We start from the raw sequence: 20740 nt of genomic DNA, 5'->3' as shown, positions 1-20740 counted from the left end.
CAGGGCCACTGGCTTTCCCAGAACCCAGCCCATTTAAATCAGCTAAGCTTCTAAGTGGTCCTTAGTCTCCTTTCTTGCTAAAGAGACATTCTTATAGGGCCTTCATTTCCTCCCATGGCACCATCCTCTAAGGAGAGTCAGGACAAGGGGGACTGGCTTCACACTGACAGAGAGCAGGTTTACATTGGATATCAGGAAGAAATCAACCCTGTGTGGGTGGTGAGGTTTCCCAGAGAAGCTGTGGCTGACCCATCCCTGGAAGTGTCCCAGGCCAGGTTGGGTGGGGCTGTGAGCAACCTGGGCCAGTGGAAGGTGTTCCTGCCCATGGCCAGGAGATGATCTTTAAGGTCCTTTCCAACCCAAACCATCCTACCATCCTGTGATCCTCTCCCACCCTGAAACAAACCAAAAAAATCTGCTGGGATGTATCTATTAACTCCCTGTGTGACGTTGAGGAGTCGGTCACATCCTACCAGCCATGATGGTCTGAAAAGATCCAGCTGTTTTATTTGCTTTGTCATCATCACTGCTCATCAGTGTTTCACCATGGAGATTAAGAAGTCCTGAAACTGGGTGTAGGTTTTGGTGCAATTCACGCTTAAATTGAAGAGACTCGCCTCCAAAGTTGCATGTAGATTACGTTTGTAGAAAAAAAAATTCTGGTGTGCGTTTTTAACCATGTTCTGCATGAAGTGAGATACACAAACAGACTTAAAATATCACAGCAGAGACTTACTGTGAGAGAAATAAAGACTTCATTCCCCTACACTTCCAGATAATCTTTATCTGCAGGAAATTTTAGGTTATATTGTAAAAGCAAATAAAGCCTGGATCATATTAATTTCCATTACAGTAAATAATATTTTCTGATACTGCTACAGTAGCATTATCACAGGAGTCTTAAAAAATTCTGGAGAAGAGTAGGAATTACAAGTTTGCTTGCTTTGTAGAAATCTCCATGAAAGCTGACCTTTTCCAGGTATCTTTAATAGTATAAAATTAATTCTCCATCTTTCACTCATGTTTTTAATAAACTGTTCAAATATATGTTCAAATAAAAGTTCAAATCTATGCACACTAAAAGAGAACAATTTAAGTCTTCACTAAAACAGAAAAATGGGAAAAATAAAGGATGCTTATGTCTTTATTTCACTGCCTTAATTTTTATTATCTTAAAGCACAGACTGTGTGATCACAGAGCACTGTCCAGTCATAGAACACTAACAGATGAAAATCTATTTGAGTCACTTTAACATATCTCTCCTTTAAAAGAGGTGGGATTTTTTCCTATTCATTGTACTACAGTGGAACCTGATAGGCAAGTTTCTTTCCTTTTGGCCAAACTGAAGCTCTTATTTATGTAAAACTTTATCAGATGTGAATAGGAAAGGAAGACCCTGAGCTGGTTATTTCAGAAGAAATGAGTTATGTTAACTTGCACCAGGGCATTTTTCAATTTATATAGGAGCAGTGAGCTGCACAAATGCAGCCAGTGAAATTTTTGTTCTCATGTTCTTCGCATTCATTTTGGTATCCAAGTCACAGGAGTAAGAACTGAGTAAGAATTACCAAAAAGAGACACAGAAATCAAAAGACCAATACCCCCCTACTCTGCTCCTGTCAGCCAGCCCCAAATGTTCCAGCCAGGATGTGGGGTTGTGTGGACACACTGATCTGTTCCAAGCTGCCCACTGTGTTGGGGGGTTTCAGCAGCCTTTTGAAGGTGTCACAAACAGGTGAGATCACAGACACCTGCAGGCCCGGAGAAGCGCATCCCAGTCCTGTCAGACAGAACGCAGACTTTGAATATTCGTCAGCAATAGTGTCTTTATACCCTGCTGTGATACCCAGCTTCCATTTGCTACCTTTAATTAATAATTGAAGGTATTGACTCCCATAGTTTTTGACTGGTGTTCAGGATCCTCAATAAATAGATTGATACCCTGGATTAACACAGCACAGCCTGAGCATCCCCAGACCCTTGACTGGTCTAAGTCACTGACACAAAAGCTCCCTCCCATTTCTGAAACTCCTGAGACAGGACGTGGTTTCTCTCCAACACTGAAATACTACCAAAGGATGAGAGCAGCACATGAAATATTCACAGGGCAAACAGACACAGAGCCAAAGCAGACCAGAACAGAACTCCAGGCTTGCCCAGACACCAGGAAGGCTTCACAGTTAGCAATGCCACCAAGATCTTATTGCATTCCTCATCCCAAGTGCCGACGAGGTGCCAAGCTGGAGATAATTCAACATTACCCTTGGAGGACCAGAGCAGTGGGTTCAAAATCTCAACATCAAACCTACAGACTTGCTGGAGACTCAGCAAAAACTTCACACAAACTGTATATTTTTGACAGACTGGCCACAAGACAAAAAAAGGCAGTGGTCGCAGTGGTCTGGTTCACTGGCCACTTTTATGTTTCAAACACAAGAGCATAAATATAAGGCTAAAGGAAAAACATGCAAAATGTTAAGAGCCAAAATGCCAGAAGCCAATGTGGCATAAAGTCCACAGGAAGACATTAACCCATCATGACTTATTCCACAAGTTCAAGACAAGAAAAGACAAGAAAGTTTGTGTCAGAGCAACGTTTTCCTCATAGGCAAAAAGATTTCCCATTTGGTGTTTGGAGCCTTAAAGTTAAGCCATCCTTCTGTTGAACTAAAGCAACCACTGAGGGTGACTCTGGGGTCTCAGCTCAGCGGGCAACACTCCAGTTACCAGTTGTGGATGTTACCAGAAGTGCACAGCCCTCTGAACACCACCCTGTCACTGTACAAATCCAGCAGCTGCTCCTGCAGTACTTACATCTTACCCTCTTCAAGATTTAAATATTAAATACCACAAGAGTTTAAAGCCTCATTAGCAGTAAATATTCTTCTCTTGGAATGCCAGCTGTTTATTTTTATCATCTAAATAATCGTAACAAGGGGATGTACCCCAGGTAGCAAGATCTTTTTTTGTTTCTCCTTCTAACTTTCCAAATTCCCTAAAATAATAAAATATTTTGTAACTGAAACAGCCAAACTTAATGATACTAATTGAAGCTGCAGATGTCTGTGCAGAGGGAAATAAGCATATCCATGAGTATTTCAGGAACATTTGTAAGTGATTTATTTTGCATTAAAAGCCACAGCAACAGCCGAAGTCCAACAAACCATGTTTGTCCGGCTAATAGTAAATCACCAAAGGAAAGCTACATCCCTGAAAGATGGAATTGGCTATTTTTGGGCTGAAGATGAATACTGGAACACACTGAAAACAAAACAGAAGACTCAAAGAAGAAGGCAAAGATACATCTAAACACCTACCATTGCCCGAATGATTCCACTTGAAGGCAGGACACTGTTGCCAGTCTCAGTTCCACCACCAATCCAGAATGTGTCATGACCCACTGACCAGAGAAAACTAGAAAATCCTTCATTCAGAGTTTAGTGCAGAATTCTGCATGCAGATTTGTGTTCAGAATGGCCAAACAGCAGTGAGCTAAACATTCAGTAAATTAAAAAACTTACTTTTGGTCCCCAACCTGAAAAAAAGAAATAGTTAAAATCTATTGTGTGTTTTCAGTATTCATGACAAAGGAGCTGCAGGATCCATCTGGGTATCAGCCTAGGAGATGTGGGACTCTAAATGCCACTTCCACTGCACCTGAGTTTCACTCAGCAAAATTCTTATGTGAACTGATAACAGGTGAGGGAGGATGAAATGGGTGACCCATGAAATGGACCTGTCCTCCTCCAATGCTTTTTCTGCAGCTCTCCCTGCCACAGTGACAACTGTAGGCTCCTCTGCTCCAAAGCCAAATGTGCTACTGCTCCTACCTAGTGAGAGGAGGTCACCAAATATACCATCTACAATTACAGTTTCTGCTGCTAGCTGTAGAAGGTTTCTATTCAAGAGTCGCAATTGTCTTCTCGTTGGAATAAAATGTGAGGTATTTTAGGAAGCTCTTAGGGAAGCTGAGTGGATTGAAGCATTGTTGTGCTAATTAAAGCTTCTTTGATTTTCCAACGCTTAATCTAACACTGTGAAGAGAGCATTTGTATAGCAAGGCCAACCATGGGAGATAATGCAACCCCAAAAGTACCTGGTAGAAGCCTTGAGCACAGAATGTTTCTCATCATCTTTTCTCCCCAGACTGAAAAAGAGCACAAAACCGTGGTGTTTCTACAGCCTTCCAAGGGGAAAATGATGCAGGCCTGTTTATTCCTGTGGGCTCTGGGTTACTTCAAGAGCCTGTATTTGGCTGTGGCAGGCCAGAGCAGCTGCTCTCGGGGCAGCCCTGAATCAGATGTCTGATCTGCTTTGGCAGTCAGAGCATTTGACATAAACTGCCAGCCCTGAAGGCACCTGCTCCAGATGCTGCAGAGGGTGGGCAGCACTTCAACACCGGCGAAAGGTGCACCCATCAGAAAAGTTTGGTTTTGCTTTCAGAGCTACAAATTGTTTTATGGCTTGGAGAAGTTTTAGGATTCTTATTCATTGAAGAATAAAGACCTGGTTTCTGCATGGCAAGAGAGTGTATATTCACACCTGAGATCCATAGGATTCCATAAAGCAACTGTTTTGTAGCTTTTAATCAAACAGTACATGAAAACTTCCAAGATTAACTACCAGATAAATCAAATCTATGTTTAAATCTTCAATATTATACAAAAAAGGTAACAGGAAAATTGCACCTCGTTACTGAATGGACTCAGTCCCTCTCTGTATTGAAAGTCTGCTGAATTATTGCTCCTCTTAGAACACACTTGCCAGAGCGGCTGAAGAAGAAAGGAGCTTATTCCATGGATCTTCATGTCTGTTACCTAAGCTATACCTGCAGAGACACACATTTTTTCCCTCACTGTAGGATGCCTTTGAGAGAACCTATACAGGAGGTGTCTTGGTGTAACCAAAGGAAGGACTCAACATACAACCTCTTCGTAAATTATGAGTTATAAAATATAACCTAGGAGGATTTTAATTTTGAGGTAAAAACCACACGTTTACTTTTGAGATTAAGAAAGGAATTAAGACAGAGATTCAACTAACCCAGTACACAGTGTTGGTTGGTTGGGTTTTTGTTGGTTTGTTTCTGTTTGTTTTGGTTTTTTTAATGGAGTGATTATAGAGGGCAAAATCATGTCCTAGGACCTAGTCCTGAATGCACAAATTTTCAACAGGAAATAACAGGAGCTTTGCTAAGAGCAAATGGGAGAACTACTGCTACTGCAGAGATGAAAAACAAGCCTTTTTTTGGTTTGGGTTGGGTTTTTATAAAGATAGGAAAGAGAAAATAAAGAAGCAATGAGACTTTAGACACACCTAGAGCCAGAAAAACTCAATGACAGTGATCACCGCCTTGACCACCACAAAGCCACCAACAACAGACAAACAGCTTGCACCAGACCCATTCAAGATCACTGCAAATCCTTACTGACAACTCAACAAAACAATTTCAGACACTTTGTCAACACTCAAAGCTATCGATGAATGAGGGTTTCATTGACAAAAGTTCTTCTCAACCAAGAAGGCAAAACAAATCAGGGAATGAAATCACACAACAGGCCACACAAAATGTTCTGCCTCGTGTAATGTCAGGATATTTTCACTTCATTTCGCCAAGTGTGATCAGTGCTCTGTGTGCATCCTACTGTTGGAAACTGCCCCCATCTCCTGAAAAACACTTCTCTGGGTCGACTCCCAGCACACAACAGCTTTGGCACAAAATAACGAGCATTTATGTCATTGCCTTCTTTTTGTACAACAGAACACTGGGACATGGCACACGTGGCTCTATCGGAGCACTCTGCATGAAACCCACCTCCATAAAGCAATTTTCCACAAAAAACAATACCAAGTCACTTGGATTTGATGATATCTAACCCAACCCAAAGCCCATGGTCGGTCACACAGTGCTTTGAAACATTGTTACATTCTGCACTTATATGATAATGTTAATACTCACAAACCTTTGGAGGGTGCAATCAGTTTTTATGGCCAGTAGATTTGACCAGATTTTGAGTTTTGATGGGACTGAATGATGTCTCAAAATTGAGGGCAAAACAGTTTGGCCCCAGAATATTATTCAGGGCTAGGTCCAAAGCCTGAAGAAGCCATACCTTTGGATTAATTGCACTGTAAATCTTGAATTGACATTTTTAAGCCTCTCAAAGCCCACAGCCACACTCACTACATTTCCCACTCACTACATTGCCACTTCTTATATCACTCAGTAGGAAAATTTTCAATAATGCAACCATTCATTTCAGACAGAACTGGCCAATAGTGACAGCAGAGAAACCAGACTCCAGAGAATAACCAGACAGAATAAACCTGGATAAGATCCTTAAAAATTATCTTTAATTGATGCCAAGTATGAACAGATGAACTAGTACAGAAGCAGGTAAAACTGCATAGATGAAAACTATGCATTTCAAATAGTTCAAGAACTCATAACATCAGATGTTCTAAAAATGGTAAGTCAAACAATTTCACTACTTGGAATTGAGCTGTAATGTGACAATGAAGTACATATTTGACCCAAAATATAAGCGATTGATAAATGGTGGAAGTAAGTACAGCTGTGTCAGCTTAAATGGTTTGTTGCCCTGATGGTGCACTTTCATATGGAGACTATTCAGTTTATATATTTCAGATCGGCAATATTTAATCTTTAAAGTCAGAGGTATGTCTGAGAGGCCATTTACAGTTCTATTGACAGCTGTTATTTATTCATTTCAAACAGACATACTGCAAAAAAACCAATGTTTTACATGTAAAGGAAAGGAAAAAAAAATTCATTTTAGCAGGTTATAGGTAAGGGTTTGCTGAATTTAGTCATAAAAATATCATTTTTACTTTTGTACAAAAGTAAAATATACATTTGATCCCAATTACATTATAGAAATGTCACTGAAACAATAACATGGATCAAAGACTGATGCACCTAAAGGAACTGAATGCAGTGTCTTCATTTTATTATAGAAACTAGAAATGGAAGAATTTTTTTTTTAATATATATAACTTGTAGTGACATTTGCTAGAGCCTGTGAACAGGTGAAATATACAGAATTACATAAATATTAACAGAAACCTTGAGACAAATTTCAAATTTCAGTTAAGACCTCCGTTTCATTTTATTTCCTTTGAAAATATCAAAGCATGCTATGCCTTGACATCATAAATTGTTGACCTCACTGTTGGCAAGTTCACCTGTACTGAGTGAAACTGTAGAACACCCTGAAGTTTCTTTTTTTTTTTTTTTTTTTTTTTTTTTTTTTTTTTTTTTTTGCAGATACAAATACTGACACCTTTAAGAATACTTGATAAGCATTTCAGGAAAAAGAAATTCCCTACACCTGATTAAATAAAACCAGAACAACAGAAAACAGAAAGAGAAACTCAGCCTGAATTAAGTCCAACCAAAATTGAAGTGTAGGTCCCTGGTTGAAGCATATCAGAAAAGGAGCCTGTTCCAGACTTGCAGGAGGCAGGTCTGGGACAAACTTGTCCTGCTGTGCAATTGCAAGGACAGCATTCCAGTTCCATCCAGCTCTGCGGCTACAAAGGCTAAATCACACCTTGGAGCTGACTCTGCATCCCTGGGAGTCTGAAATTACTCTGAGAATCACTGGCATCAGGCTGCTGGAAGCCTACAGGATCAGACCATTCCTGGAAAAGCTGCAGTACCTCCCTCTTCTTCAGGTTAGGGGAAAGATTAATCCAGAATGGCACCCCTCAAGCAACAGTTATCAAGGTAGTATTTGGAAAGGAATACATTCTGTCCGTGTATTGCATATGTACATAGAAGATTTTGCTCTAAAATACAACTTTACAGTTTTTTCTAATAAATTTCAGATGTTCCTGACCTAGTGTTGGTTGTATTTTGTTTAATAAATGCACATATAAGAAACTACACTGTTCAAGTGTGGACTATGGAAAAGCGAAATTCGCCCCCAGTTCCTTAAAATCAGCAGGTTTTGAGGTTATGTTTGGGCTTCAGCTCTCTCACAGTAGAAACTAAATTCCTGTACTTCTGCCTACTGAAAACGATTGTCCCCTAGTAAGGAAAAAACCCTGTCAATATAAGTTGCCACTGCTCCTGTTGCCAATTTGGGTCGCTGCAGCCTATGATAAATGATACACACCTGGTTTGCTAAGAGCAGTCTGATCTCTGGAATCTCTGTGTGGGCAAAAACCACTGCTGCTAACAAGAGAACCTTGGCTGAATTTTGTCCTGTCTCCAGTGCTTCATTCTGTTTCACAAGTGCTTGTCCACTTGATTAACAGTACAACATGTGCAGTTTTACAAAGTGGAAATTAATTTTCTTGGGCCGCAATAGTTTTCAGCTTCCCAGAAGGCAGCAGAATGGATTATCCTCACAAAGGTGTAAACCAGGAACAAAGGGAGGGACTCACCAGAACTGGCACCAGGATCAAGTATTAGTTTTCCCCTCAGTAAGCCAGGCTGTGAATCTGCAGCACCCGTGTACCAAGAGTTTTGGTGCACGTGGGCACCCCCTGCACAATGGGGTCACTTCCAGTACATCTCGTGATTACTACAGGCTTATCTGTCTGAATGGACTTGTGAGGCAGATGAGGTAAACTGCATTAAGCCCCATTGTGTTCGGAATTAAAGCAGCCTTAATTCAATTCAGGTTACTTCCCTTTCAAAAGAATTACTCCAAATCAGATTAAGGTTGCTTTAATACTGCAACAGAATGTCCATGCTGGGCTTTAAAGCAGTTTAACAAATCTACTTTAACTGCACACCTTTCATTAATTCAGACTGGCTTTCCTGAAGTCCTTGGTGGAGATAAGGCTTAGGAGACCCCATGCAGGCAATCTGCACGGGTTTGCTAGGATGCTGTGAACTCACAGCCTGGCTTTCTGCACCCTAGCTTACTCATGAAGGTGACTAAATCCAGTTGATGGCCCGCGCTGGAGCTGCCATTCTGAGGGTTTGAGCTCTCAGGAGTCTTGCAGCAACCTCTCGGTTCTGTGAAGGAACAGGGTACAGAGTCCTTCATTTTCACTCTCACCCTTGCTTCTCTGCCTTTCCCCAGTGCTCTAGAGCTAGGTATGGTAGAACCAGATGGGTAAGTCTGGCAGGGATACCAGCCTATAGGATTCCTGCCCACTGACTCTCTGCTTCATTCCTGCCTCTGCACTGCAGTGCACTGCTGCCTCACCCTTTCCAGGTAAATTCCCTCACCCCTTTCCCTGAGTGGGTGAAGGAAAAGCTGCACAGGACCAGCTAAGAAGCAGAGAGAGGCGCAGAGCAGTGGGTGGTGGAGGGGGCTTGGGGAATTTTTCTTCTGGAAAAGCTGTCTTCCCCTCATCAGACTAAAGACTGTCATGTCCACTGGGTTCCCTGTCCAGCATAACATGGGCATTACTTCTAGGAGGTCCCTACCAAAGGAATTATCTTGACTCTTTCAAAGAAGCACTACACTGGGAATCAGCTCATTTCCAGTCCTCTTCCAGTTACATAAAAAAAAAAACCCATAGAGTCCACATATGGCAAAAAGAAACATAAGGGCCAAAAGAAAAAAAAAAAAAAAAAAAAAGAGATATTAAAATAAAAGAAAGAAATAAAAAAGGTATGCTTGCTGATAAGAACAGGCAGTTTGTTAAGTGCACCTTCAGGCCCACAAAGACATTTCAGCACTCCTGTATAAAGGGAGTTAGAACCTTGTTTTTGTTGTTTATTGGTTTTTTTTGTGTCAAACTTGTTGAAAATGCATGCCTATGCTACATGAGGTTAATTCCTGTACTCCGTATGGATTGAGATCCTTTGCAGTGAGCTATAAATGGACAAAGTAAGACTCAGGCTCCCCAAACCACAAGTTCCTATGATCCGTCCTGGTCTCCTGATAAAGAATTGCTGCATGCAGCACTTTTCCCTGTGCATAGGCAGAATGATCATCACTCTGCACATTAAATTAAGGTGTGCACACCCAGCTGGGACAGAAGGCACTCAAGTGAGGCCCCATCTCCCAAATGCATCCTTCTGATCATCAGTCCCATAGCACTGAACTGATTATTGCTGTCAGATGGTGGTTTTATAAGCTGAGTGCAGCATTCAGGTCCATTTTGACATCAGAAATCATATCCTACAGTTCAAGAGTTTGGGAAGATGAGGAATTTAATAGGGAGAGAGGTGTACAATGGGCAAGGGCATGAGCAGGGGACAGGAAAGATGCTTTACAACATCTACCTAGAGGATGTAATGCCCTGTTTTATCTGATGCTTTGCACTTTTTGCAGAAGTTAGAGCTCCCTCAGTTCTTGATCTTTCTCATCACTAAGATTCACAAAAGTCACACAGTGAGAAATAAAGTCAAGTCTTTCTGGAAACCTGTCAGGTCAAGCTTGTGCGTAACTGCAGTTAGGGTTGGTTTTTAACTCTAAGTGCCTTGATTTTATTTTATATATACATGTGTCTGCATACATATGTGACGCACACAGAAGCAGACGTACATATATATATATATATATTTATACACATATATACATATATCAGAAAGGGGAGGAAAGGATCTGTACAGCATGGAAGGAGATGTGTTCAACAGCAGTTGGCCACATGCTAAGTGCAGAATGAAGATCCTCAGCTTTGTCCATTTGAAGAATTGGGATTAGTGCCTACATTCGTTCAGATCAAAGGTTGTTATCTTCTAGGGCCTAGCAGTCAAGGCTGGCATGTTGCAGAAGATACCTTCTCCTAGCATTGCTTCCCTCACCAGGAAATGATGGAAGTACAGTAAGATCAGGACCAGGAAGAAGAACATGTCTCAAAGGCTATGATGGGATCTAAGATCTGAAATGGGATGGAGGAGACAGGGATGGGAGGGCAAAGCCTTTCCCATCTACCTGCTGGGGAATCTAGGGGAAAGAAGAACACAGTCCTCCAGCCTGGTTGCCTGACTGGGTGATGCCAGGGCTCCTGCTCCTCCTGCGCCCCGCTCTGCAGGGACAGGCTGCCAAAAAGCCACCTCGGGGAAAGAAAGGGCAGATGCAGTGATGGCAGTGACGCCTCTATGAACTACCTGGGGAAACCTGAAGCCTTGCATGTACACAACTATGAGTTATTTGGCAGAAGCCAATGCAGAGCCCTGCAGTGTCAGACTGGCTGGGGAAGGAAAGTATTCCATGGCCACTGATGGTCTCTGCCGATCTCTTCTGCATCCCTCTCACTCACACTTGATCTTTTCTACCCCTAAACCCTTCCGTGCTGGGCCAGTAGACAGCACAGGACACTCCTGACAGTGGACTGACTCCTTGTCCTTTCCCTCAGTGTCTCTGATCCACTCAGTTCCTGGAGGCACTTTCAGCAGTTTTGGGGGGTGTAAGATAAAGGCACTGCACAACTCTCTCAGTCAATCTGCTGAGTCTCTTCAGTGAGCTTTACGGGGGGGATACAAAAAAGTCTCAACTGATGACTGCAAAAGAAACCAGCTGCTGCAATTTGGATGCATATAATAGATAAGTTTCATTTACATTCTGAGAATGCACCAAAAAGCATGCATCTGCACCTTTCATCTATAGAGGATACTAGGTTTTTAGGTGTTGCTATATATAACTTGACTTCTTAATTTTCCATATAGCTTTCCCTTTAAGGAATGGGATATATTCCTTTCCAACAACGCCTGGACAAAAGTCAACACATTTCCCTGAGCAATGCAGGAAAACAATCAGGTTTCTCTAATCAGTTAATTCAGGCCCTCAGTCTATCAAGCACTTTTTTTAATTTTTATTGTTATCATTATTGTTGTTATTATTATCATCATTATCATTATTATTATTATTATTATTAGCATTGAATTCATGCACTAATTAATTCAAGTTACACTTTAATCAAATAGGCCATAATGCTGAATATTTGAACATGCTTCGATCTCCAAAAGTTATTGTTCCCATTTGACTAACATATGCACTTAAATACAGTACTTTAAGTTACTAGTCGACGATTTAATAAATTAAGGAGTGCACTTCTGGTGAATGCAAATCAAAAAGAAATAGAAAAAGAAAAAGAAAAGGACTGAAAAAATAGAGGAGAAAGGACCTAATTTTAGAAGATTCAGTTCAAACGAAAGCTTATCTGCTATTGTCTGAGGTAACATTTCAAGCATGCTATCATAAAATAAATAGTATCAAATTCAAACATGCTTATATTAAACTCCATTGTGCTATCTTGCAACAGAGGGGCTTAGAGTTTTGTATCCAGTTGCAAATGGAGGGGGGGGGAAAGTGTGTTTCTATCATCTGCATGTGAAAGAATTTAGCAGCATTGCAGATGTTTTGTCTTCAGTTTTGTTTGCTATTCTTATATTTCTTCTACAGACAGCAAAAAAGACCAGGCTTAAGTAGGTTTTTTAATAAGGTGCTGTGTGGATCTGTAGGTTGGATAGATGGAATCTTTCACAGAGGGGGCGGAAGGAAAATTTGCACTCCTTCATAAACACCACAGCAAATGCTTGCCGCAGGTTTTGGCTGATCTTTTTTACTATTATCATCTGATGCACCTTCTTGCAACTGTGCAGTTTTGCAGAATATTTTTACTGGAATCCATGCATATGCTTAATAGCTCTAAAAACTGTCTTGCTTAGTTTAAGATAAATTTATCAAAAAAAAAAAGAAAAAAAGAAAAACCCAACAAAGGAGATAGGAGAGGAAAAGTTTAGGTCTAGTGTCATAACACCTTAAAACTAAACTAGTTCAAATGGTTATCATTTACCAGATGGAAAACATTGTTTTGAAAATGATCAAAATCTTGTCTTTCGTGGATCCTGGAAGCTTCTTTATCGCAGAGCAAAGATTTGCAATGCAACAATGCATTTACGAGGTAAATAAAGCATTCAAAAACTATCAGTAAAGCATCTACAAAGTGTGACTGTGTCACTAAAGTCTTCAAGCTGTGAGTGGGGATTTTGTTTTGTTTTGCTTTTTTCTGTTCTTTTTTTTTTTTTTTTTTTTTTTTTTTTTTTTTTTTTACTCTTCAGTCAGCAGCTTGCTTTTATTCCTAGATTTTTGGTTGGCTACAGTGCAGTTGCCAGTTCTGAGATTGGCCTCTCTAAAATTGTCTATGCTATTATTCATATCCTCTTCGATTTCCATGTACTCNTTTTTTTTTTTTTTTTGTTTACACATCAGTCAGCAGCTTGCTTTTATTAACGCAGTTTTGGTTGGCTACAGTGCAGTTGCCAGTTCTGAGATTGGCCTCTCTAAAATTGTCTATGCTATTATTCATATCCTCTTCGATTTCCATGTACTCAGATTTGCTGATTGTGGAGGAGCTGCGGCGACTGAGATCACTGTCAGATGCTAAATTAGGGGAGCTAACGTGAAGTAACTGAGCCTGTTCTTCCCCTTCTGTTTCTCGGTGGTAGAAGTAGTTGAAGTTGGACACGATGACAGGTACAGGCAGGGCAATTGTCAGCACACCAGCGATGGCACACAAGGAGCCTACGATTTTGCCTCCAATTGTCACAGGGTACATGTCACCATAGCCCACAGTGGTCATGGATACCACCGCCCACCAGAAAGCATCAGGGATACTTGTGAAATGAGACTCAGGTTCTTCAGCCTCAGCAAAATATACTGCACTAGAGAACAAAATCACCCCAATGAAGAGGAAGAAGATTAGTAAACCTAGCTCTCTCATACTTGCTTTGAGGGTCTGTCCCAAAATCTGGAGGCCCTTAGAGTGCCGGGAGAGTTTGAAGATTCGAAAGACTCTTACCAGTCTGATGACTCTCAGGATGGCCAAGGAGGTGGCCTGCTCTCCTTTCTGAGTCCCCTCCCGTTCGGCCATCTCGGTGCCCAGGGTGATGAAGTAAGGGATGATGGCCACAATGTCAATGAAGTTCATTATGTTCTTGAAGAAATCAGTCTTGCTAGGGCAAGCAAAGAAGCGCACTACCAGCTCAAAGGAGAACCAGATGATGCACAGGGTCTCCACAACAAAGAAGGGATCTGTGAAGATGTTGGATTTGTAGACCTGGGTGGTGTTGTCAGTGCGGTGCACTGTGTACTCCTTGTCTTCCTTCAGCTCAGGTAATGTCTCTAGGCAGAAGATCACGATGGAGATGAGGATCACCATGACAGAGACTATGGCAATAACCCTTGCCGGCCCAGAGCTCTCTGGGTACTCAAAGAGGAGCCACACTTGGCGCTGGTACTCCCCCTCCGGCAAGGGTCTTTCCTCATCTTTAATGAATCCTTCATCTTCTCGGAACTTCTCCATGGCCTCCTCGCCCAGCTCATAAAATTTGATCTCCTCAGAGAACATGTCCAGGGGGACATTGACCGGCCGGCGCAGCCGCCCCCCGGACTGGTAGTAGTAGAGGATGGCGTCAAAGCTGGGCCGGTTGCGGTCAAAGAAGTACTCGTTGCGCAAGGGGTCAAAGTAGCGCATGCGCTTCTTGGGGTTGCCCAGCAGCGTGTTGGGGAACTGGGCTAAAGTCTTCAGCTGCGTCTCGAAGCGCAGTCCCGCAATGTTTATCACCACGCGCTCACAGCACTCGTGGTCGTCGTGGGCGGCGGGCTGGTAGCTATCCTGGGGGTGGCCAGGTAGTGCAGAAGTCTCGTCCATGTTCTCTCCAGCCATCACAGTCATGGTGGCACACAGGAAAGGGGACCAAGGGGCAGGGGAGAAGTGGGGGAAAGGGAGGAGGAGGAAGAGGATGGAGGAGCACAGAAAGACCCAGGGCGGTTCAAGGGTGGGGGGGGTTGAGGTGGGGTGGGGAGTTTGAGGAAGGGGTGGATGTGGAGCCTAAAGGATGGAAATACTCAAAAGGGGAAAAGACAGGCGGGATGAAGGGAGAGGCATCAGGGATGATGGGAGGGTGAAGAAAGAGGGAAGAAGTACCTTTAGGGGGGGCAGAGGGCAGGTAAGGTGAGGGGTCCTGTCCCCCAAACCGGGAGGCTGAAGGTCTGTGGAGTGCACCCCCAGGCTGGGGTTCCCCTCCCCAGCTGTCGCCTTTAGCCTTTAACTCGATCCGTCCACTTTTCTCGCCGGCTCGACCATCACCGCAGCTGCTGTCACGAAGCTACCACACACGCACACACACACACACGCACACACACACATAAAATAAATAAATAAATATAGAAATAAATATATAAATCACGGGCTGGCTGGGAGGTGAGTCCTTGCAATGCCAACTCAGCAAATTTCCATCACCTGCCCCTTCCTTCCCCCCCACCCACCATCACCACTGCCCTGGTCCTCTCCTCTTTTGCGCTGGGGAGGGAGAGTGGGATGGAAATACTCTGCTTTGAAGGCATAAAGCTCACTTTCAGGATGGGGGCTGCCAGGGAGGAGAGAACCAGAATAAACCAGCCCCCAAGCCCCTCCACACACGCACACATACACACACACAGACAGGCGCAATGGATTGGCTTTCACACCAGCAGGAACATCCCGTTCTGCCCACTTCGGCAGCACACGCGGAGTTCTACGCGTTCCTACACATCCCCGGACATGCACCAAGGCCTCCGAGGCAGGAAGGTGCCCCGAACTCATCGGGAGGGCTTCCCGGGCAACTTCAGCTGGGTCAGCTCCTGCAAGGAGTCTCCCGAACACCGCGCTCCCCGCTGTGGAGACTTAGCTGAGCACTGACAACTTCATCACACCAGCTGAGGGGTGGGGGGGAATTGGGAGAGGGGGAGCAAAGCATCTCCTCTCCTGCTTTGCAGCAGTTAAAGGTAACTGATAGAGAGACAAGGGGAGACCAAAACAGTCCAAAATTGAGTGTAACAGCGGAAGGGAGAAGGGGCTTTTCCTTACCTGCTCCGGGTGAGACGCGCCGCTTAGGAGTAGGAGCCAGTGCCGGAATGCGTCAAGTCGCCTTGCAGCAGCATCCAAAAAAACCAAATCAAAACAAAAACCGCAGCGGCAAACTTAACCCTCCTCCTCCTCCTCCTCCTCTTGCGCCCCTCTTTATAACACAGATCGCTTTACAGGGCTGCCTGCGAGACACTGAAATATTCATACACTGTCTTAGGCTGCACCAAGGGCGAGTGGGTTCAATTAGTTTCTGCTGAGAACCGCAGTGGGGGGTGGGGGGTGCGCGTGGAAGAGAGTGCAAAGTACCTTTTCCAAAAGGCTTGAGTTAGTCAATAAAATCAAGGAGTCCTAGATAGCCGCTGGCTCTCTTCCCTTAGGACAGCTGGAAAAGAAGCCGGGCGCTGGGCAGCGGCGGCGGGGGAGACGTCAGAGCGCCGCAGCCCTGCAGCCGCATCCCCAGAGTCGGTCTTGGCTCGTCCCGGCAGCAGCAGCGTTGGAGGCAGGAGGAGACAAGAGCTGGACGCGTGCGGCAGGAGCGAGAGGGCTGCTGAATGCATAAGAGCGAGGAGCAAACTCGAGCCATTTCTTGACGCTGCAGTATCAGCAGAAACCTGAGAGCTATTTGGTGCAGCTCGGGGATCGGGAGGGCGGGGGAGCCGGGGGCCGGGGCCGGCGGAGGAGGGAGGGATGCGCGCTGCCCCCGGGCCGGCCGCCCCCGCACGCTGCGCGCCGCGCCCCCGACGCAATGCGGGCGGCCCCGGGATGGGACTGCGGGATGGGGCTGCGGGATGGGGCTGCGGGAACCAGCGGGATCCCGGGTGGCCGGCAGGGGAGGCACGGGCAGCCCGGACAGGTGCGCCGAGCAGCCGCTTCCCGACGCGCCGAGGGACGGCGGGGCTGCGCTTCGTCCGCCGCAGGTCCCCCCGCAGCACCTGAGGCAAAGCGGGGCCGCACATCCCGCACGGACCCCGGCTTCAGCTGCTACGCCCGCAGTGCCCCCAGCCCCCCGGGCCCCGGTTCCCGGTCCGCCTCGGTACTGAACGGGGCTGCGCACGAGGAGCCTCCTGGACGCAGTGGTGGAGGCTAAATCCCGAGGGGAGTGGCTGGAATTGAGAGGGTTAATCGTCAGGCAGGGACAGTGCCCTTTCACGCTGCTTTATCCCACCGAATTTGTTTAATTGATGAATCACATAACTTCGAGATGGAAAGGACCCATTATGTCATCAGCTGGCCTCCCCTGCCAGCACAGGATTGTTCCCCACAGTATATGATCACTTACATTATATAAAAGCCTGCTGTTCACTTTGTCAGAGAGGGAGAGGTGATCAAATACAACCCATCTCTGTGTAATATGAAGCACTCCAGAGCTAAGTAACACCAAGTCCGTGTTTAACAGACCTAGTCTCATTAGCTTTCCACTGCATAATACATTATCTTCACTTAAGATCACCACCTTGGCAATCCAAAAAAGCTTAACTACCTGACCTCCCTGGTGATTTCTGTCTCTTCTTCCCTTCCCCTTACTTATGCCCATGTTCTGTTGTTCGGAATGAGGTTTTTTGATGATGTTGTGGTTTAGTTTTAATATTTTTACTAGAGTAAAAACCATACTAAAATCATCTACCCCTGGCAGTGCTGCAATCACAGCTAGTTAGCATGCTGCATTCACCAGCCCTGTGGAAACATAAGTGCAAAGAAACAGATTTCCTGTCTAGCCTGGTAAAAGGGTGGGTTTTGCTGTTTGGTTTGGGGTTTTTTTTCAGTATCATGTATGCTGAAAATTTTGTGAGAAACTTCTGGTGAAGTTCTGAGCAAAAGAAAAATGTCTTTCTTCTACACCCTAGGGAAACAATCAAAACACAAAATAAAAAGAGAGGGTTTTCTTCCAGTGAAAAATAAAGCACAGCTTTCTGTCTGAAGTTCAGCAGCTCAGCACCAGCGCACAGCCCTGGACCCTATAAAAACTAAAGCCCTCCCAAAAAAGAGAGGCTGTCCCATCACCTAAACTAACAAGGCTGTTTTTCAACCCCTCAAGAGACAATCTTTCACTCAATATCCTCTTATGGCAGTAAATTCCATGCTTGGGTAACACAGCTGGCTGCAGAGTATTCTGTATTCTGCTCTGCATTCAGCACACTCGGAGCTGCTGTGCAGACGGAGCTCTGTGACTGAGAGTTCTCCCTGCCTCTGGTGCAGAGCTGTGTCCCCCTGTCCCAGCCCAAAGGATGCTCAGGAGTGGGATGAAAATGCAGGTCTGACAAGCAGAGGCTCAAGTTTGTGGTGCTGCTCTGTCCTTGGCTTCCTGCAGGATTGCAAGCAAGCCTGTACATTCTGCTTTTGCATCTGGAAAACAGGACTTAAAAGTGCTTCCTTTGCCTGTCACAGCTCCTTAGGCTGCTGGATTCTGAGAGCTTCCTTAGCACAGCAGAACCCAAATCCTCATTGGGAGCTGTGTGCACACCAGGCACAGAAATTAGAGGAGTGATAGCAGCCTTCATTTTTCCATTACAGCAATAGGACAAACTGGGATATTGCTCTCCCACCCTCCTCATTTTGGATAGCTTTGAACTGTGGGATTTCTCTTTGCAATCCAACTACCATTACTGACAAGCAGTCATGCTGGAAGGGAGGGATCTTTCTAAGTGGCCTATTAGCCATAGGGTCAATAAAATCTTGTTAAAGCACACAGACTAATGAGCAGTGTAACTAGGGCTTGAGAGAAGGTCGTATGTTACACATTATAGTGCTAAGTAGCTTCAAATAAATCTTGAGGAATGGAAGGAGAATCCAGCTTGCTGCCAAATCCAAAGCCAGGCTGCTGCTATTTCCTACCTTCTGTATTACAGAAAATGGCCAGCAGCAGTTGAACTGGTGATCCCCCAAAGAGCCACACTGAGAAGTTCTCTTCAGGAATAAAATTTTTTCATAGGTAAACTAAAAATTGCAAAAAATTTTGCAGAATTTTTGTGGTGGGAAGTCTGATGGTATTGTTGTGATAAGAAAGAACAGCACTTTTTGTTTGTTTTGTTTTTTGTTTTAGAAAGAAAGAATCAAGCTGTTGATTAAAAGTCCTTGTGTGTTGTGAGGATTACAAAAAGAAATTGTACTGAATGAATGTGAATCTGAAACAGGATTAAAAAAATAAGCATTGGCTTTACATAGTGAACCAGGCTTTAAACACTGTCACCAGGAAACATAGAAAATCCTGATTTAAATCAATGGATGCAGAAGCACAGGGGATTTCTGAGCATGATGACATTCCTGTGAGTGTCTTGAGTGACGCCCAAAATTTCCTCACCTGAAAGAGACATTTTGTGTGATAAAAATCATTGTGAAATCCAATGACAAAGGGTGTCCTGGTTGTTTGAACACTATAGATCCTCATGGGCACTGTAATCCCAATCCATCTAAGCCTGGAAACCAACCTGGAAACATTATAGCCCCATTTGAGCTGCCTAAAGCCTGCAGCTGTCACCACACACCTCATTTAATGACCTTGGGAAGCAGAGGATAAAGTGAGGTGTTCTGCCCCAAATTTGCCATGCAGAGACTCTGTCAAATTGTTCTGGTTCATGACATGGAAAGAGTCAAGAGACAGAACCAAAGGCAAGCTTGTAGTGTTGACAGTTGGGATTTCTTCCTTGAGGGGAACAAAGAATCCTTTAAAAGTTTTTAATCTTTTAACACTGATTTATGAGCCTTGCTAATATCCTTCAGTATTATTAGGCATTTTTTGTGACTGAGATAATCAAATCTCATGCTTCAAAGAATACTGATAGCTGATGGGAGATGACAATGACTTTGGTTCCCTCTTGTTACATAATTTTATTTTTTGTCCTGTTCTCTTTTAAAGCCTTAAATATGGGCCCTCTGTGAGCAAAAAAAGCCAAAGAACAGACCCAGTCCTGTTGCTCCACAGAGGGAAGAGGAGAGCTTGGGAGTTATTCCTGTGAAGAAGGAAGCAGAAACTGCCCTCACTCATATGATAGTTGTGCCATTAGGACAAGCTTGGAGAGAAAAGATGCCCCTACCTTGCCTCGATATCACACATCAGTGGGTTGGAGAGGCACAAAATGTGTCAATAGGAGAATGGCTGGGCAGAGAAGAACAGAAAATGTTCTGTATTAGGTTGGGCTTTCTTGAGCTTTCTTCTGTCCTCCTCGAAAGCAGCTCTAAAATCAGAAATGGAAACAAAGTGGCAATCCACCCCAAGCATACTCAGGTTTGTAACACACGGGCCTTTCTTCCTGACAGGACCCACTTTTGGCTTCCCATAATTGGATGACTTAGTACAAGATTTTATAAAATCACCACAGCAAGAATATATTTATCAAGAGTGCTTGTGTCCACCAAGTGCAGAGTGATCTTTCCCCATGTCATGAGGGGTGGGCACCACACGAAGCACCACTGGGGAACACCTGAGCAGGACAGAGCACTACCAGAACAAGTACGTTCCTGTAAAATCCCCAAAACAGTCCTTCCAGGGGGTCCTTGCAATACACAACAAAAAATCAGCTTTGGGAAGTCTGAGTTTGCTCCTGTGTGAGTTCATCAGCAGGATGATTCCACCCTATAAAAAATTATTCTGACACATATCTAAACAAAGCCCCACCTCATATGGCATTGAGCTGCTCAGGAGTGAATCAGAAAGTGGTGGTGTTTTTGAAACAACAAGTCTTGTTATGAAGCCCCAAGCTTGAGGCTGAGTGGTGATTAGTGATAGAAACACATAATCATAGAATGGTTCAGGTTGGAAGGGACCTTAAAGATCATCTCATTACATGCCCTTGCCATGGGCAGGGACACCTTCCTTTACCCCAGGTTGCTCAGAGCCCCATCCAACCTGGCCTGGAACACTTCCAGGGTTGGAGCAGCCACAGCTGCTCTGGGCAGCACGTGCCAGGGCCTCACCACCCTCACAGAGAACAATGTCTTCCTGATATCCAATCTGAACCT

At 44.2% G+C, this 20740-nt stretch overlaps 1 protein-coding gene across 1 annotated transcript; it reads right to left on the bottom strand.

The window, feature by feature from the left end:
• Positions 1-13117: 13117 nt before the first annotated feature.
• KCNA1 (potassium voltage-gated channel subfamily A member 1) lies at positions 13118-15043 on the bottom strand. Its single transcript, XM_015626945.1, has one exon. It carries the CDS (start codon positions 14609-14611, stop codon positions 13136-13138), a length of 1476 nt encoding a protein of 491 aa, XP_015482431.1. The 5' UTR covers positions 14612-15043; the 3' UTR covers positions 13118-13135.
• Positions 15044-20740: the final 5697 nt, after the last annotated feature.

This window comes from Parus major, chromosome 1A, assembly GCF_001522545.3.
Source record: "Parus major isolate Abel chromosome 1A, Parus_major1.1, whole genome shotgun sequence".
NCBI lineage: Eukaryota > Metazoa > Chordata > Aves > Passeriformes > Paridae > Parus > Parus major.
Note: the sequence above shows the minus strand (reverse complement) of the source record. Positions and strands in the feature narration are given on the sequence as shown.

What these genes read in the sequence shown, in the direction of transcription:
- KCNA1 (XM_015626945.1), bottom strand. Translation starts at nt 14,611, where the DNA reads ATGACTGTGATGGCTGGAGAGAACATGGACGAGACTTCTGCACTACCT.